Source organism: Pseudopodoces humilis, chromosome 5 (genome assembly GCF_049639895.1).
Source record: "Pseudopodoces humilis isolate 2021_Gansu_Grassland_sample_001 chromosome 5, ASM4963989v1, whole genome shotgun sequence".
Classification (NCBI taxonomy): Eukaryota; Metazoa; Chordata; class Aves; order Passeriformes; family Paridae; genus Pseudopodoces; species Pseudopodoces humilis.
The window spans coordinates 25,284,145-25,301,269 of NC_142204.1; the positions used below are offsets into that span (position 1 = coordinate 25,284,145).

Here is a 17,125-nt window from a genome sequence, read left to right on the forward strand (position 1 = left end):
TCGCCCCGCGCATGCGCAGCGCCGATCTCGCCTCCTCCCCATAAGCCTCGCGAGATTCCGGGTGACGCCTGGACTGGGCCGCGGCTCGGGGATGGCAGCGGCAGCCGGGCGGCTCCTGGCGGCGACCGTGGCTCGCTCGGGGCGTGCGGGCTGGGGTGAGCCGGGCCGGGCCACGGCCGTGCCGCTGGTGCCCTCCCGGGGTGCCACCGTCACCCGCAGCGGCGCCATTTTGCCTAAGCCGGTTAAGGTGAGTGAGGGGCGAGCGGGCGGGGGCGGCAGCAACGGGCGGCAGCGGTGGCCAATCGGGGAGGGCGCAGCTGCTGCGGGCGGGGCGGCGGGCTGAGTGACAGTACCTGGGGCCAGTGAGCGGGGGGCAGTGGGCGGGGATGCGGAAGCGCTCGGCAGCGGGAGGGAGACGGGAGCGGCCCCCCGAGCGGGCGGGGCTCACCCGGCCTGTGCCCCTCGCGTCACTCCGAGCGAGGCAGAGCTGCGGCCTATGGGGGAGAGCAACACACGCCTACGTACCGCCCTTTGTCACAGGTGACCGCCTCGCCCTTCCTAAGGCACGGGTGTTCCCTGCCCCGGGCTCCCCTCGCTGGTGCGGGAGTACTTGTAATACTATTATACTATAATAAAGCGCGGTGCGGGGGTTGGCACTAGGGACGCAGATTGTTCTTCTGGCCGCTTCCCGGACCCTCTGCGCGCCTGTGGAGCCGGGAATGTGCCGGTTCAGCCAAAGTGCGACTTGCCTGGATGTAAAGATCCACTTTTTACAATCGACTCCTTGCAGACACCCTTCGGCCTCCTCAGAGTCTTCAGCGTCGTGATCCCTTTCCTGTATGTTGGTACTCAGATCAGTAAGAACTTTGCAGCCTTACTTGAAGAACATGATATCTTTGTCCCAGAGGATGACGATGACGATGATTAAAGGGTATGTCATTAACTACATCAGCAATCTAATCATTTGTGCTTCCCGTTTGACTTGGGGCAGGGAGAATCTCAGACAAGGAAATACAGCCAGCAACAGCTTAAAAGACGCATTTGCAGTTAAACACATGACACAGATATGTCTTTGGCTATCAGCTTTTTTGTTTTGTACCAGAGTAGGCCAGACTGGTATCTGCAATCTCCACACCATGCATTCCTTAGAGACTGGAAAAAACTGATGGTGTTTTCCATCTTGTCAATTAAATCAGAAATAAAATGTAGTCAATGAGGGTCTATACTGCAGACAACAGAGAGACTTAAGTGTTCCTACATTACACATCCAAAGAAGGACAACAGAGCTGGTGAGGAGTCTGAAGTACACCTGTTATGAAGAGTGGCTGAGGGAGCTGGGGCTATTTAGCCTGGTGAAAAGAAGGCTCAGGTGAGAGCTCATCACTCTCTACAGCTACAAAAGGAGGCTGTAGCCAGGTAGGGTTCAATTTCTTTTCCCCAGTAACAAGCAACAGGACAAGAGGAAATAGCTTTGGGTTGTGCTATGGGAGGTTTAGATTGGATATTAGGAAACATTTCTTCAGGGAAAGAGTTGTCCAGCATTGGAGCAGGCTACCCAGGGAAGTAGTGGAGTCACACGCCCTGGAGGTAAGGACATGGTTAAGCACAGGACTTAGAAGTACTGGGTTAACAACTGGGACCAAATGAACTGGAAGGTCTTTTCCAACCTAAATGATTCCATGATTTTGTTCTACTTATTTACCTGTTTAAAGTCTTTTGTTTAGAAGTCTTCTTCTAACTTGTGGAATGATTCTTTTAAAACAGAATCACACACTGTCTGAAATTCTCATATAGGTGAACAATTTATGAGAATTCCAGAACCCATCAGAACAAACTGGTGGGTGGTAAAACACTGATTTCTGGAGAAGTTGGACCATTCAGACTCATTGCAGAAAGGAAGAATGGAAATAATTCACCTTTATCTGCACTATGCTACACTTTGTACCATTTTCTGTTACTCTGTTTAGCTACTCCTGTGTTTGGTGTATTTGATTCTTTACAGATCAGAGAAACTATTTTAGAGAAGTTGTAAATAATGTAGATTTATAATCAGTTTGGTGGGTGTATTCCAGTTATTAAGGGGTTTTCCAGTATGCACTGTGCAGCTAAAAGCTAAGACTTAAAGGATTGCAAAAACTTAAAAGATTGCAAAGACTTCACTGGCCTGTTGGAAACTCCCTTCATGTAAATGTCATTTTGTGTAGTTTTGGGAGGATAGACTGCAGCTCAGTAGTATATCTGTAACAGCTTGTTTTTCTATTTGCAGCACTGGAACAGAACAGAAGGGAGAAAGCCATTGACAAAACAATGGTTCCAACATCTGTCACCTGTGTTTTGTCCTTCCTAAAGTGAACAGGGGGCCTTGTATCCCCTTTTGCCAGTGAGTGTCCTGCACATCTCTGTATGCCGGAAATCTGTAGAGCAGAGTTGAAGGAAATGCTTGATAGGCCCTGTGTCCTTGTACACACATGCTCACCTCATTGAAGACTGCTTGGGATGCCTTGAATTAGCAACATGGGAAACAATTAAAGGTCGAGAGATTGACATGTGCAACTTTGGTCCTGTGTTTTTATACATTATTTGCCTATGTCCTAGCATTTCTGTCTTAACCCTTCTCTGTATGTCTGTTCCAGCAGGGAAGCTCTCCTCATGCTTATTTTCTCGTTTGAGTCCTTTCAGTAACTCAGTACTGATTTACAGGACATGTGGAATCCTAGGGGAAGCAGCAGCCCCACAACACAGTCCTATTAAAGAACAGAGTGCACATCAACAATGGCACTGTGGTTCAACAATGTAGCAGCTGTATCAGATGGGAACTGTGTCATTGTCTTTCATCTTCAGTGAGGTGAAGTTAATCTTATCATCACAGTTAAAACTTTGAGTGGCTTTGGTAAAAGGTTGAGATCAGCAGTTGCAAATCAACTTGCTCCTGTTTTTTATAGCATTTAATCTCTGAACTCTGGCTCCAAGTATCTAATATTTCCTAGGTAGTTCAGTCCTTCCTCCTGAAAGAGCCCTAATGTATTTGTTTTCTTCACTGCATGAAGTTTAACTCCTCTTTTCATAAAAGTGTTTGCTATTGCACTTAAATCCTTGTATGATATGACTTCAAAGGTCTTCTCTGCTGTTATGGCACAGGAAGAGTCACATCAGACCAGCTGTTCTCTCAAAATGAAACCTTGAGATCTTGGTAAATTATTTTTCTTAAGCCAGCATTGCCCCACTATCTCATGGATTCTGGTCACTAGATCTGGTCTCTTGACTGCCCCCTTCTTCCTTCCTTATTGGTCTTGCTGTTGAAGTGGGAGCAGTGTATAGTTCCAACAACATTTGTTCCCCTCTTCTTTGGCACAGCTTTTAATGTTTGTTCAATAGCTCTCCAGCATGGCTACTGAGAAAGAAGGGAGCCTGTAATCTGAGTAACCCCAAGAGTTGTAGCTAAAGGCAGCTGTCAGGTTCCTGAGTCACTTGGTATCAGAGTTGCCCCCTCCTGACCCAAACCACCTGAGAAGAGGTTGTTCCAGTGTATATGGTCTTGGGAGCCAAACTGTACCTGCTTCTGTTTTATATGCTGCCAAAATCCTTTTCACTGCTTTGTCCCACAGTCCCTCTTGACAGTGGCACAGAGCTCCTCCTGACTTTGTCAACCCTGTCCTTAAAAACATACCAACCCTGGAGCCCCAAGGCACCTGTGTACACATCCCTGAGGAATGCTGTGTTACAGTCCTCATGGGGAAGAAAACCCCAGTACTTGCAGGATAAAAAGACGTTTATTTAGGCTGGAAAAAAGGGAGTTTTAGTGTACTACAAATATCCAGTGCTGGTCACATCTGGAAGAGCTCCAGCACCAAGTTACTTGCTGAAAACCTGTTCTGTCTGGTGAAAGAATAAATTCTCCTTATCCCTTTCAAAAGGGAACTAGTAATTCCTGATTCAGTGGATGAGGTGATGTCAGGACACCATCTCCTGCTCGACTTCCTATTCTAGAAAACAGTACAAACCCTTTTTTCCAAGTAATTTCATTTTACGGCAGAGAAATGGGCTCTGCTGATGTTTTAATGCAGAAGGATTTATTTGCCTATTGGATTTTATATATTCTCTGTGAGAAACTGAGACTAATGTCCAATAAAAACACAAGGTCAGCAAAGTCATGGCATGAAACTGCAAGACACTGCATGAATACATATGTGCCTCAAGCACAAGAATATTTTTGTGAGTACAGTGGCTTTTCTGAAGGCCCACCCTTTTCCTCACAGAGCTAACATCTACAGATGGGGCTGCAGGCTAAGCACAAAGATCCACAGCCAGGTTGTGTTGTGGTTATTCAGCAGACACCCCAAGTCACGTGATGGGATAAATACCAGCCACTGAAAATGCACATTGGCAAAACTAGGACATTACAGCTCTTCAAACAGATCATAATCACTTGCACATGCTCTGGATTCATCTTGTCATTTGGCTCCTAAGATGCTAGAGAATCTCTTTGTATGGATTTTTTTTTCTATTGTATAGAACTTTATTTGTAATATAAGGCAGGAAGACACAGAGTCAGTTTCTCAGGGATTGTGGCCCGCATAGAATTTGGACAGAAAGTCTTTAGGTTGCGGGGTTTCCGTCTCGTGGAAGTACCTCATGATGTGAGTCCTCTGCTTCCAGACATGAATGGTTTCTTGAAGCTCCATTTTCCCCTGCACACACACAAAAGAATTTTAGACTAGTTGGCAGTTAGAGCCCAAGTCTAACCACACAGTGTTGTGAAAGTTATTTGAATCGACTTAAAGACACCTACAAAAGTAACATCTGCATCAACAGTTCTGTACTCCTACAGCCTGCATGCATCACCTACACTGACAAAAATACACTGTTCCTGCCTTGGGACTTAAGTTGATTTCTCTGCAGCACAGCTTCCCAGCCCTGTGAAACAGGCAAGAGACTCTGTTCCCTTCTTAAAACTTGCTTTGTTTTTCTCCTGACCAGCATCTCCCATAAAATTCTACACAACATTCCTAACTTTTGAGCACCTCTGCTGAATTTGGGTGAACAGCAACAAATGAGCTGCTGCCAAGTGCTTTGCAGTACCACTGCCACTGAGCCATGCAACTTCCTCACAGTTCTATTGTTTTATACTGGTTTTATAGGATGGTAGCACAGAGCAAAATAAGACTGCCTGGAATTGTCACCTACCATACTACCTAGGATTCCGTTTCCAGATTTTTTCATCATGTAAAGACAGAGTAACTCTTCTTGAGATGCAAGAAACAAAACAGCTGAGCATGACAGTCCTTGGCTGGAGGCTTTCTAATGCATTAGAACTGCAGAGGTCAGTTACTGTTGCTCAGACACGTTTTGAAGCCTGTTGTGCTGATAATTGCTTTGAAGCAGACAGATCTTTCAAGCCTCTAACACCACCAGATGTGTTACAGAGTGTTCTGCCACCCAAAAACAGCTTCCTATCAAGTACTGACACTAATATATGTTTCAGAATCAGGGAAGAAAACCATTTTCCAATCCAATAAAGGACTGTAGAGGGTAGAAAATTTAATTTTTAATAGTAAACTAGTGAGCAGCACCTCTTTCCCCTTTCTTTGATTGCAGTGTTGTTAAAAAAAAGACAAACAAGCAAGCGAGAAAGAACAAACTTAGTATTTTAACTACCGCTTTGCTTGACATACACTTGCTGAATTCTAAAGCCACCTGACCCCTTATAAACAGGTTTGCCGACATAGATATACCAATCTAACTGCAAGAGGCAACCATTCCATAGACAGGCTGGTACAAAGCTGTCTCTTTCCTCCACCACATTCACCACCGGTCATCCACATTCTCTGCAGCTTCAACAAAACAGAACTGTACCTTAATAACCAGCATGTCTATCACGCGTGGATCCGTAACGTGGGCATTCTTCATGAACATCTCCCGCACCTTGTTACGCCCCTGTTTCACCGTGATGTCCAGCTGGTACAGGTGCACTAAGAGAAACACAACACCTACTGCGATCATCCACGTCGCTCCGCACTTGTTCCACCGGCAACGTGTAACTCAACCCTAATCGCTACACTGTCACTCGCTCATGCGATGCCCGCCGGCTTCACCAATGTCATTAAGGCCGTTCCGACCTTGAGCCCGCGCGGCAGGCCCCGCGTCCCTCACCCACCCGTGTTGGGCACCTCGCGGTACCAGGCCCGGTACAGCTCCCTGACGCGCCGCTTCGCCTCGCCAAGGTCCCGGCTGAAGATTGGCTTCACGGCGGCCGACACCACTCCCTTGCCCGCCACCGCCATCTTGCTGCGGCCGCCACTTTCCCCGCCGCCCGCGGGAATGCGCAGGGCACGGCAACTTCCTCTATTGGCCGGCTGAGCTGCCACTCCAGCCTTACGGGCCGGCTGCCTCTCATCCGATTGGTCGGAAGAAACGCCAATCACTGCTGCTGCAAGGGTTGGGGGTGCGGGCCCACCCCGGGCCCCGCCTTCTGAGGCGGTCGGGCCCGCTCGGCCCCTCAGAGCCCGCTCCTCCCTCAGGGCAGGGCTGGGCTGTGATTTGGAGCGATCGATTAACACCCTTTGCCCCCAGAGCGCTGTAAGCGGCTGCTGTTCGGTCGTGCAGCTAGACTTTCTCAGTACACTCTTGCATGCTAGAAAGACAGTCGCTACTCTAGCTATACCCACGTTTTTACCCAAATACACGAGTACCGGGACCCTCTCTAAAGTTCTTTTGAAACACGCTTGGGTATGTGCTGGCCGCTATAAATCCGAACACATTCAGTTCAGTGTCATTGAACAGACCAGAAAAATAACACTGAAATAATCTTGAAAGACGCAGGTATGGTGCTGGGTGTGAGGAGAGAAATCTCAGGTGAGTCTCACCTGAGGAAGGAGCACAGCAGGACTGAGGCAACCACAAAGAGAAAGAAGATTTCACATCACTTTTATTCTTTCAAGTTATTTTGTACATGAAAAGCATAAATGTGCTGTTCCTGCTGAAGCTCAAATCTTAATTATGTTAATAAGTATTTGCATAATTCAATAACTTTCATAGCTTCCAAAATTACTGCTACACAAAATTACTTCTGCACACATGCACTCAATTTCAGATTATTTTTTTTTTTAGTGGTGGTTATACTTAGGAGCTCCTTTGTGCTATTGTCTTTTCACGTGTGGTAAGGGAGCTACCACTAATTTAAACATCAACTTATCTGTACATTTTGCAAAATAATTTGTCAGGAATATTGAAGAAAGGTAACTCTGAAATCTATGGCCATACAGTTTCAAACAGTGTAACTCCATCCCTTTCTGAGTTCCAAAGCTGTCCAAGAGCTTACTTTATGTAATGCCAAAAAAAAAAAAAAAAAAAAAAAGTTTTAATTAGAGGAGATTGTAAATCTAAACAGCAGGATTTATCTTTAAATGTATTTATCGAAATTTCTGTATTTCACAAATGACCTCCTGTGGCTGAAACATCATATGGATTATTTATCTACTCCTTGGTATTTACTCCTACTGGAGGGCATAGTGTTATAAGGGTTGTGAGGATTAAAACTTACTTTCTTGGAAGCTATAAATTAAGACAATGCAATATTTGTTCAGCATACAGGAGGGTGTAATAAACAGGAAGGAATGAAGGGGACATGTATGTCTTGGATGGTAAGATTTTTCAGAAGCACTACTCTGAAACTACATTTTAATGTCACCTTGTTGTAGAAGCTGAAGTTCTCATCTGATTCAAGAACCACAACTAGAATTAAGCTAAACAAGATGTTTGCCTAGATCCTTACTTTACACAGATGTGGCCCTCTGCACAGACTTGAGATTGAAGCTGGCATGATCCTGCCTAGACCTGCAGTGTTTCTGGCAGAGTTTGGGTGGGTGGTGGTCTGTGAGTGAAAGGAGAATGGTGTGCATTTATCTTGGGAGAGCTCGCAACAGGTATGGGTGTGGAGAGTTCGTGAGTGCAAAGTGAGCGTCCTCCCGTGGCCTGGGCTGCTCCTCAGGGAGCACGAAAGTGAATTTCTGCAGGAGAGTGGTAAAGAAGAGAAAAAGCTCCATCCTGGCCAGCTGTTCTCCAGGACAGGCACGGCGACCTGCAAGAGAGGGAATAGGAAGTGTCTGTCAAAGAGGGCAATCATCGATGCTAGAATTGCTGCAGCGGGAGCAGATCACCCTCCTGCTGTGCTTCTGACTTGCAGCTGGATCCTCCCCTCAGATTTACCTGCTGAGAAGGGCAGGAAGGCTTCTGGTTTCACAAACTGCCCCTTTGCATCCAGGAAGTGCTCTGGGTAAAACTCGTTTGGTTTCTCCCAGACTGTCTCATCCTTCAGCACGGAAGACAAGTTGGTGATGATTGTCGTCCCCTGCACTCCCCCACAAGAGGAAACAACTTAAGTGAGAACAGCACAACGGAACAGTGCTGGTCCCTCTTTAGTCCGTGTCTCTCATCTAATACCATCCATTTCCACTTCTGCATCTTATCTGAAGCAGAGGTAAAGCAGGACCCTTTTCCAGTGGCATATGGTGCCTGCCCTACACTCTGAAGCAGCTGAACTTTTGCAGTTTGTATCCTTACAAAGGCTGTTGCATGCAAATGCCAATTTCATGGTTACACAGTGGAAACAGCCTCTGCTTCTCAGATCCTCCTGGACTTGTTTTATAGCTGCAGAGGAAAAGCTGACTGACAGACTTCAAAGCCCAGCTTTCACAGGGACCATGGAAAATTGCAAAGCTTTCCTGTTTCGCACATCAAGGTTCTAAGTCAGAGGAAATACCACACAGCTACAAAAAATTATACAAAAATATCCCAGGCTTGAATTCTGCCACTGCTGCCAGGGCAGCTGCTTGTCACAGCAGAACTGGTCTGAATGCCAATGGCATTTGAGTAGCTTCAGAGGTTAGAATTTAACTACCACCATCTCAGGAAAGCCAGTAAGCTGGTGTTGAGTGCCTCCAGAGAGCCTGTTAGACTTCTTCTGACAGGCAGTGAATATCACGGCTCATCGAGAGGAAAGGAAACCTTTGCACTGAGGTGCCACTGCAGTTGCATTCCCATACAACAAGCGTAAGCCTAGAATACAGGTATAACCTGCCTGAATTTAGCATTTCAAAGTGTCTTATTTTAGTGCTCAACAGTGACTGTAATTGGGGCTGGAAGCGCAATGCTGCAGGGTGGGATGGGATCATCCCCACCCCATGCCTGGCATCTGCACGAGGAGAGGCTGCTATATTGCTTATCTGGTCATGGTCACCTTGGGAATAAAGAAGCCTTGCAACTCAGTGTCCCGGTACGTCATGTGAGGTAGCCCAACAGGAACAATATCCCCGTAGCGTTGCACTTCATGGATCACAGCATTAGTGTAGGGCATGCTTGCCTGGTCCTTCATGGTGGGGGGTCTCTCTCTGCCAATCACTTTATCAATCTCTGCCTGGACCTTACCTGGAAGCAGAACAGATAAAGAATTAGAGATATAATAACCAGATAACCAGAGGCAGCTGGTATAAGCTGAAGGAAGACTGACTGCATGAGATTGTAGGCACTGTATGAGAACAGGACAAGCAGTTAGAGACAGAAACAAAAACTCGACGGGAAGGCATTTTTTAGTTGATTGGTGACTCTGTATAACTGTTCCTTGCTCATAGCATCTTTAATAAAGACCTTTCCACTTGACATGCTACTTTACCCCTCCTCTATGTAGTTTGAAGGCTACCTGGGCGAGCAGCATTAGAGAATTTAAACCAATTAGCATGTACTCCAAATGCTGAAGAGGGTACACGGATCACTGTAAGTCCCCAGGTGAAGCCCTCAAAATGAAGGGGGGAGCGAGCTTGCCCTTTGAACTCCAGTCTTTTTATCACAGCTACCCCTCTGAACAGCTGTTTGGGAAGTGTTTCTCCCATGTTTCTCCTAGACTAACAATCACCAAAGTTGTTCCTCATTGCAAAATCCATGAACTGCTGTTCCTCATTGCGAAACCTTTGTGGAAAAAATGAGTCTTGAAGGGAAGAGGCTACACTTCTGTAAGGAAGTTTCTAACTTACTCTGTATTTCTGGGTGGAGAAGCATATAAAGCAATGCCCACCGAAGAGTGGTGGAAGTGGTCTCAGAACCAGCTGTAAACAAGTCTACAGCCACCATACGAAGGTTGCCATAGTGGAAACCATTCTCTTCAGCTGCCTTACCCTGTGGAGAGAAAAAAATTGGGTGACTGGAGCTGGGGTATTTTCTGGGCAAGAAGACCACTGTTCAGAGAAGTGCTGAGAAGCAGTAGATCCATTTTTAGCACGTGTTCCTGTTTTTCATTGGGAGAGTGAAGCATAGCACAGGCAACAGTCTGAGCATGACTGATGTACTTTGTAACTGTGTTAACTCCTGTATTTGAAAGTCCTCAACCACCTCCGATATACTCAGAGAAGAATTCTACCCTTGCCTTCAGGACAGAAGTAAATGCCTTGCACTCTCAGCTCAAACACACAGCAGGCCCCTGCCACTCACTGTAACATCTTCCCCCAGAGGAGGTGGAACACAGTTATTCAGGCTTGATCAAAGGATAAAAGCCGCAGAGTAGAGAGGATGCTGTCCTGATGTGGCAAATGCAAAATTAGCATTATTTTAAGGGGGTTATCTCTAGCTATGCCTTACAGATTCTCACTGCTCCTGCCCTAGTATTTTCTTACAATTGAAAAAAAAAAAAAAAAAAGATCAGGGTTATCAGGTTAAAGGATTATTGCTGCCTATTAAGTCTGCAACACCACTTTCAGCAAAACTGGTCTCTCATCCAAATGCTAATTGAGCTCAAATTTGTTAGCATATGAGATATGACAACCTCTCTGCATGAGTTCAGCTGCTTGTCTTTTCTAATCCTCTTTATACTTCCCTTTCCTAGGGACTAGCTCCTCTTAAGTTATTCCATATATTTAGATGCTGTCGTAATATGGATAGCAATTAATAATGCATTTAAGACTCAACTGTTATTCCTATAAAAGATCTCAGACAAGGGAGTTTGGGACTGACTTGACCAAAGTTAACTCAGGAGAGGGATTTATCAGACTGGCTTATCAGGTGATGTTAGTGAACAGAAGAGAGATGTGACCACAGTCAGGCTCCAAGCTGTACTGTTCAGTGCAGAGTAATGTGGGTCACATTGCTCTGCCCATGCAAGCTGGGGGGGCAATGCATGGGCTGGAGGTGCCCGACACCCACAGCATGGCAGGGTTTGTTATGCAGAGCAGCAGTCCAGCCTGAGGACTTGGATGGTGGAAGTGACTTGCAAGCAGAATTTGCTAATATTGCTCATCTGGCACTTGAAATTTAGTGAATCCATGTGCAGAAACATATGTCAGATGGATGGGCTGACGAAATATCTTTGATTTTATACTGACTTTGTGCCTGACTGAATTCAAGGAAAGACTCCTTTTAATTTTAGTGAAGTTCAGATTTAGGCCTTCCTCTGATATCTAGCGAACTAGTTCTTAGCAAGTAATTCAAAAACATACATGCCAAAGGAGACACTAGTTTCAAATCATAACTTGGTTTAACAGCAGGCTATGGATGGGGCAATGACACAAAAAGTCAATCTGCTGCTCCAGTTTTGTGATTGATTTTGAGGCATCAGTCATTGAAGCACTAACATTACACAGAATCTTGCATGCTGACTTGTTCCCTGGCGCAAACTTAGGACAATTAGTGAATTCTCAACCATTGCCTTTTAAAAGTCTTCAAATTTTAGTAGGCTGTAAAGAGAGAAGTTTCTAGATTCTGAAGGAAATGCCAAGGCAGAAAATGGAAACAAGAACATCAGCAGATAATATAGTGTCTTAACCAGTAAAAGAGGTTATGGCATGAAGAATATCTTCTCAAGATACAACGTGGAATGAAAAAGTAGGAAATGAGTTGGTAAGAGGTTTTATGTAGCTCTGTGAGGAAAGTCAGCATCACAAGCTTGAACAGGCAAAGAAACTACTCCTGACCCCAGAAGGTCTGCTAGTGTCACCTTACCTTCTCCATCTCCTTTAAAAACACATCCGTGAGATCTCGGGTGTAAGTAGGGTCCCACGTCTTCATATGCTTATCTATGACCACGTCTATGAAGTCCATTAACTCCTTTTGTGCTCGAAAGGCTTTCTGTGGCACTCCAGGGATGCGCAACAAAATGGGCACCACATTAAGAAACTGGCGTGTGAGGACCAGAGAGAGTGAGAGAGAGAGAAGATATTACATGATGCAAAAAAAGAAAAATTATGAAAACACAATCCTCTCAAACAATAGAGGGAAGCTTGTGGTTTACCTGAGGCAGGAATCCAGTTTCTTCATTCAAGGAATTTTGAAATAACCGTGACAGCTTGTTGAATGTCTCATCACCGTAGTCAAAACGGTCTCCAAAGACAATGGTGCAAATCATATTGCAGACAGCATTATTTAGAAGAACATGTATATCAAAAGATTTACCTGAAAATGGAAATGGAGACCAAGCCATGAAGCTCAGCAACACCAAACTGCTGGACCTCATCTGTCAGCAATGAAAATACACAAATACCACCTTGACACCAGGAGAAAAAGCCCCCAAACCATTCAAAGCACCACAGTAGGAAGTGGAGATCATCTCATTCTTACTAATATTTGGTTGATCTATGTTTAAACAAGAAAACTCAGAAGAAAAACTGAGTTGTAGGGTTGTTCTGTGACTTGACAGGTAACACTTTGTTCTGTGTCTGGATAACAGGCTGTGAACTCTCAGCTGCACTTTTATTGCATGTGATAGTATCAATATGTTCCACTAAACTTCATAAAGTTAGAGTTACTGAGCTCTGGGAATATTTCTCTTTTACCTCTCTGTTTCTAATTTCCTCTTTGTTTACTGTTTCAAATGGATTAGTGTTACAGTAGCCCCACTGTGTAAAGCAGAAGTGGCTCCAAGGAGTGCACACCGACTAGAAACACTGCATTTTCATGGGAAGAGAGCACTGCATGCAAACAGGAGTGGCTGTAGTATTACTTCTCTCTGCATCACTGTATTGCCTTTCTGTGATTTCCCCCATCCTTGTGTATGTCACAAACCTGCTTCAGACTTTATTTCAGCACAAAGAAAGCCAGCTTCCTCTACCACTCGCTCCTCCAGGGATTTCTTTCCCATCCCAAAGTTCCTCAGCGTAGAGAGTGTGAATCTCCTTATCTCCTTCCAGACGTGCCCGTATCTTGCTACAACAACCCCTGGAATTGTGGATGAGCAAGAATGTCAGATATCTGACTTGCACATCAAGCAAATTTTGCTAGAGAACAGCAAAGTGAGTCTGGAGGTACTCTGTACATCCAGATACAGGTGAGTGGACAGATGGAACAGTCTGACCTTGTGCAGTTTGATCAGACAGCAATTCTGAAATGGATCACAGCACCTTCTAATGCCTGTGCATGGCTGGCAAAGGTGCAGGGGGGATCCAGTGGGATCAACCAGGGCTGCTACGGATAAAGGAATCACCCCCTCCAAACCATTCAGCATTGTTCCAGTTCATTGTGAACTGGGAAACAGCTTGTGCCACCACACAGGAGCTGAGGATGTGATGTGGGCAGAAGGCAGGAAAAGACTCTGTCTTGAACAAAAGTCACCATATTTTTTTGCAACAACTTACATGTAACATTTTGCATAAGCATTATGTCTTACATAAGCACCATAAGCACTAATCTGTGGGTGTTGGGAGCTGGCAGAAAAGCTGTACCACTTATAGTGTCCTTACAGAGCAGAAGTGTGTGCTTGCTGGAGCCATATTACAACCACCAAGGGGAACCCCCATTTAATCAATCCAAGTTTGTTGCCACCAAAGGGTGCCAGACATACAAAGAGGTTGACTGGGGGATAGGGTGAAGGTGCACCATACTGAGAAAATCTACCCAATCCTTATCATGCTAGTGCCATCAAGGAATGTCCATTTTCATGGGACTTGCCTTCAGAATTCTTTTTATAGCCCATATATTCATATATTGGAAAGTGCGGCCGGTCAGCAAAGTCCTCTGATTTGTGGACCAGAGCTTCCTTCACTGTTTTGTACCCATTCAGAACTACCAGGTTGTTCCAGCAGTTCTGGAGACTGAAGATGTTTCCAAACTTCTTCTGAAGCTGCCAAGATAAAAAAGCATGTTCCTGAAAATGAGCTGAGTGTAACATCAGAAACATCAGCATATCCTTCCTTAGGGCCTTTTCTATTTAGTGAACTTTGAGATACTTTTTTTCAGAGATCTTCAGCTGATCTTTGACCTTTATCTTTGCAGTGCAAAAGCTCTGAACAGTGGCAAGCAGCAGCCGTAGCAGGGATCAATGCCCTGTAAATGGCAAAATTTAAAATACACCTATCCTGGCCAAACTTTTGTCATGAACACTGTGCAAGTACTTTTAATTTTGTCAAGAACCTTTTTGGGGCTTTTTAAAGACTGCATACTCAAGAATTAATTATTTCCTAATGTTTCTATTTATTTTGATCTAAAAGACTAAGCAAGTTTTGAGTTAGTCTACTTCTGCTGAAGAAAATATTGATAATAGGTGATATGTAATTTTTATTTAAAGATGCATTTGTACCTAAGGCCTACCCAGAGCCAAGTTTCCAGAAACACAGTGGGGAAAGGCAATTCCACACTGGAGTTTCAGGTCAACTTTCTCCCTAAAAGGAATGTACACATCTAGTATGACACCTTACATCTGCTGTGATCTGTAAGCCTCATAAAGCTGAATCAGGATGGCTGCACAGGTAATACTGTCAGCCATACACTCACCATGGGAGCTGGCCATGGAGCAAAGCCTTCCCCAGCTAGAACAGCCTTTTAACAGGACAGATTCCTGGGAAGGCAGGTCAAACTTCCCCTGCCAGTCAGGAGCATGGAGCAAAGCTCAGAAGCATGTTGTTTAAAGACAGTGCAATAGTAGCAATACCCCACAGTTTTATTTTATTTTTTGTTTTTGTTTAAAAGCTAAAATTCTTGATTTCTGCACTGTAACATTGCAAGAAACTGAAGTACTTAATACTGTATTTGCAGTAGGGTTGAAAAGGGAATTAGCACTTCACTGGCACTAGAAATACATCATTAAAAATTATTACTGCTCAAGATTGTGGTTAGCATGACCCTGATATGATATGATTTGAAAATGGTAAGCTTTTGGGCTACTTGCAAGCAAATAATACAAATGCTATATTTAGTTTCTCCACTTGGCAGGTTTTGGACAGGCAGCTGAATAGCACTGTCCTAGAAAAGAGGCCTTTAGAGTTTGCAAGCTGAAGCACAAAACACCCATGGTTTTTCTGCTGCAAGCCATTAAAGACATGCTTTCCCTTTGAGAAAAGCTAAGCCCTGACTTTGAATAGGAACGCTACTGAGATTTTTGAGCATTGCTGCTGGGGAAAATCCCACAAGCTGGTCCCTTTAACTGAAACTGTCACATGCCTGCAGGCATGCTTCAGTAACTCACAGGGAAGCCTGCCATTCCTGCAGCCACATTCCCAGCCCACAGATACTTCTTTGTCTTCTCTCGTTAGTACATCCCCCTGCTCCTCTGTGTCCAAGCCTGCCCACATGTTAGGCTGACAGCCAGCACCTATCACTGGGGCACAGCAGTGGTGTCCCACTGAGCTCATACAGAGATGGGGAGATAGAGGTCGGGGAGTGTTGGTGTGTGATTATCTCTTAATCTGTTTGGGCCAGAGTCCTGTTTGGTTAGAGTCCTTAGGCAGTGACTTGCTTCATCCTGGACTTTGGAGAGAGCATTGCCCTTCAGCAAGGTAGTGATACTGAAGCTGGCCAAAAATAAACTTTCTAACATAAGCTGAAGTACTAGAAAGCAGGTATTCTTTATTTAGCACTGGACTCTTCTAATAGAAAGAGTGTCATTAAACTTTACAACAGGGGATTTATTCCATCATGATCATACATATTCACTACAGTGTGCTTCCCAGTTACTACATAAACATCACTTTTCATAGGACTTACGTGCACGTGTCTGTCCTTTTATGGTCCTAGCAAGTCATTTAAAGGTGTCTCTGGGAGTCATACTCACTGAGTGCTTCAATATCACCGGTGACCTTTCCTTGAACATTTTCTGTGGCCATGTGCTGTTTCTTGTTACATAACTTGCCAAAACACCCACTATATTCCTCATAAACTGTTTATCCACTGTTTCCAGCTATGTTTATCACTCTGTGTACATAATTTTGCTTTCCTTTATCTTTTTTGCTAGCTAGTCTTAAAGCTCTATCTAGCAACTTCAGGGGAAATGCAAATTCCTATACTCTGTGTTATGTATCTGTAGCTGATGCCAGGGTGTGACTCACCCCTCCTGGGCCCACGGTGGATTGTACGTGCAGTGTTTTGTTCAGGGGCTGCCACTCACCTGGCCGAAGGAGTGGTGGGGCTTGTGGAAGTCAACGGAGAACATGGTCCCGATGAACGGCAGCGAGGCCGGCCCTGGCGGGTAACGGCTCCAGGTCTTTCTGCGCTTCATGAAGTCAAGCAGTAAAGTAAACACTGTAAGAAAAACTCCCAGTACAGAGATGTTGCTCCAGATGGATGACAGCTGGGAGCCCAGCCACAGGAGCAATGCCATTTTGTAGCCTGTCTACTCCTTGATATTTCTCTTTTGACCCAGGACTGTTGCTGCCTCCCTTTGCCTTTTCTCTTCTCCTCCCTCCCACTTTCTTGCCCTGACAGCTGCCCCTTTCTCCTTGCTTCCTCCTCTTCCCCACACTGTCTTTTTCTGCTGCTCCTCTCTCCCTGCACTTGCTGCCTTTTGAATGCAAAACTTGGCTCTAATTATATGCTCCTCCTCTGCTCTGTTCAGCCTTAGGGGAGTGGCGACGAGAATCATCTCTCCTCCTCCTCTTCTTTTTCCAAAGCCTGAGCTGAGGGCTGTGCCTCTGTTGCTGCTGTAAGTGGCGGGTGGTGCTAACAATGCCCTCAGTGGGGCAGGGCTGGGTGAGCCCTGGGTGTTTGGATGCCTTCTCTCACAAACAGCGAGAAGTTTACAAGCAGCCAGTCCTGCTGCATTCTCATGGGGCGATTTGGAAAAAGTTTGTTTAAATGTGTGTCACCTTCTTGTTAGCACAGGCAAGTCAAGGAAGAAGCAGCTCTGAAACACAGGTCATACAGGTTTCTGTTTGCAGGC

General features: G+C 45.2%; 3 protein-coding genes across 3 annotated transcripts; 1 reads left to right on the forward strand and 2 right to left on the reverse strand.

The window, feature by feature from the left end:
- Nucleotides 1-48: 48 nt before the first annotated feature.
- SMDT1 (single-pass membrane protein with aspartate rich tail 1) lies at nucleotides 49-2,553 on the forward strand. The gene is made up of 3 exons (XM_005527678.2): nucleotides 49-247; nucleotides 791-931; nucleotides 2,267-2,553. Exons 1-2 carry the CDS (start codon nucleotides 92-94, stop codon nucleotides 926-928), a joined length of 294 nt encoding a protein of 97 aa, XP_005527735.1. The 5' UTR covers nucleotides 49-91; the 3' UTR covers nucleotides 929-931; nucleotides 2,267-2,553.
- A 1,939-nt stretch (nucleotides 2,554-4,492) lies between these two features.
- On the reverse strand, nucleotides 4,493-6,308 carry NDUFA6 (NADH:ubiquinone oxidoreductase subunit A6). The gene is made up of 3 exons (XM_005527680.2): nucleotides 6,155-6,308; nucleotides 5,854-5,969; nucleotides 4,493-4,688 (listed from the first exon to the last, which is right to left on the reverse strand). Exons 1-3 carry the CDS (start codon nucleotides 6,279-6,281, stop codon nucleotides 4,557-4,559), a joined length of 375 nt encoding a protein of 124 aa, XP_005527737.1. The 5' UTR covers nucleotides 6,282-6,308; the 3' UTR covers nucleotides 4,493-4,556.
- Nucleotides 6,309-6,907: 599 nt separating this feature from the next.
- CYP2D6 (cytochrome P450 family 2 subfamily D member 6) lies at nucleotides 6,908-16,758 on the reverse strand. The gene is made up of 9 exons (XM_005527679.3): nucleotides 16,355-16,758; nucleotides 13,924-14,095; nucleotides 13,042-13,194; nucleotides 12,272-12,432; nucleotides 11,983-12,156; nucleotides 10,026-10,167; nucleotides 9,236-9,423; nucleotides 8,206-8,347; nucleotides 6,908-8,077 (listed from the first exon to the last, which is right to left on the reverse strand). Exons 1-9 carry the CDS (start codon nucleotides 16,565-16,567, stop codon nucleotides 7,899-7,901), a joined length of 1,524 nt encoding a protein of 507 aa, XP_005527736.2. The 5' UTR covers nucleotides 16,568-16,758; the 3' UTR covers nucleotides 6,908-7,898.
- Nucleotides 16,759-17,125: the final 367 nt, after the last annotated feature.

Excerpts from the sequence above, each read along its gene's own strand:
- NDUFA6 (XM_005527680.2), bottom strand. The coding sequence starts at position 6,281 with ATGGCGGTGGCGGGCAAGGGAGTGGTGTCGGCCGCCGTGAAGCCAATC. Across the intron at positions 5,970-6,154 it reads CCGCGAGGTGCCCAACACGG|TGCACCTGTACCAGCTGGAC; the intron begins GTGGGTGAGGGA and ends TGTTTCTCTTAG. Across the intron at positions 4,689-5,853 it reads TAGACATGCTGGTTATTAAG|GGGAAAATGGAGCTTCAAGA; the intron begins GTACAGTTCTGT and ends GTGTGTGTGCAG.
- CYP2D6 (XM_005527679.3), bottom strand. The coding sequence starts at position 16,567 with ATGGCATTGCTCCTGTGGCTGGGCTCCCAGCTGTCATCCATCTGGAGC. Across the intron at positions 12,157-12,271 it reads AAACTGGATTCCTGCCTCAG|TTTCTTAATGTGGTGCCCAT; the intron begins GTAAACCACAAG and ends CTCACACGCCAG. Across the intron at positions 8,078-8,205 it reads CTTCCTGCCCTTCTCAGCAG|GTCGCCGTGCCTGTCCTGGA; the intron begins GTAAATCTGAGG and ends CCTCTCTTGCAG.
- SMDT1 (XM_005527678.2), top strand. The coding sequence starts at position 92 with ATGGCAGCGGCAGCCGGGCGGCTCCTGGCGGCGACCGTGGCTCGCTCG. Across the intron at positions 248-790 it reads TTTTGCCTAAGCCGGTTAAG|ACACCCTTCGGCCTCCTCAG; the intron begins GTGAGTGAGGGG and ends GACTCCTTGCAG.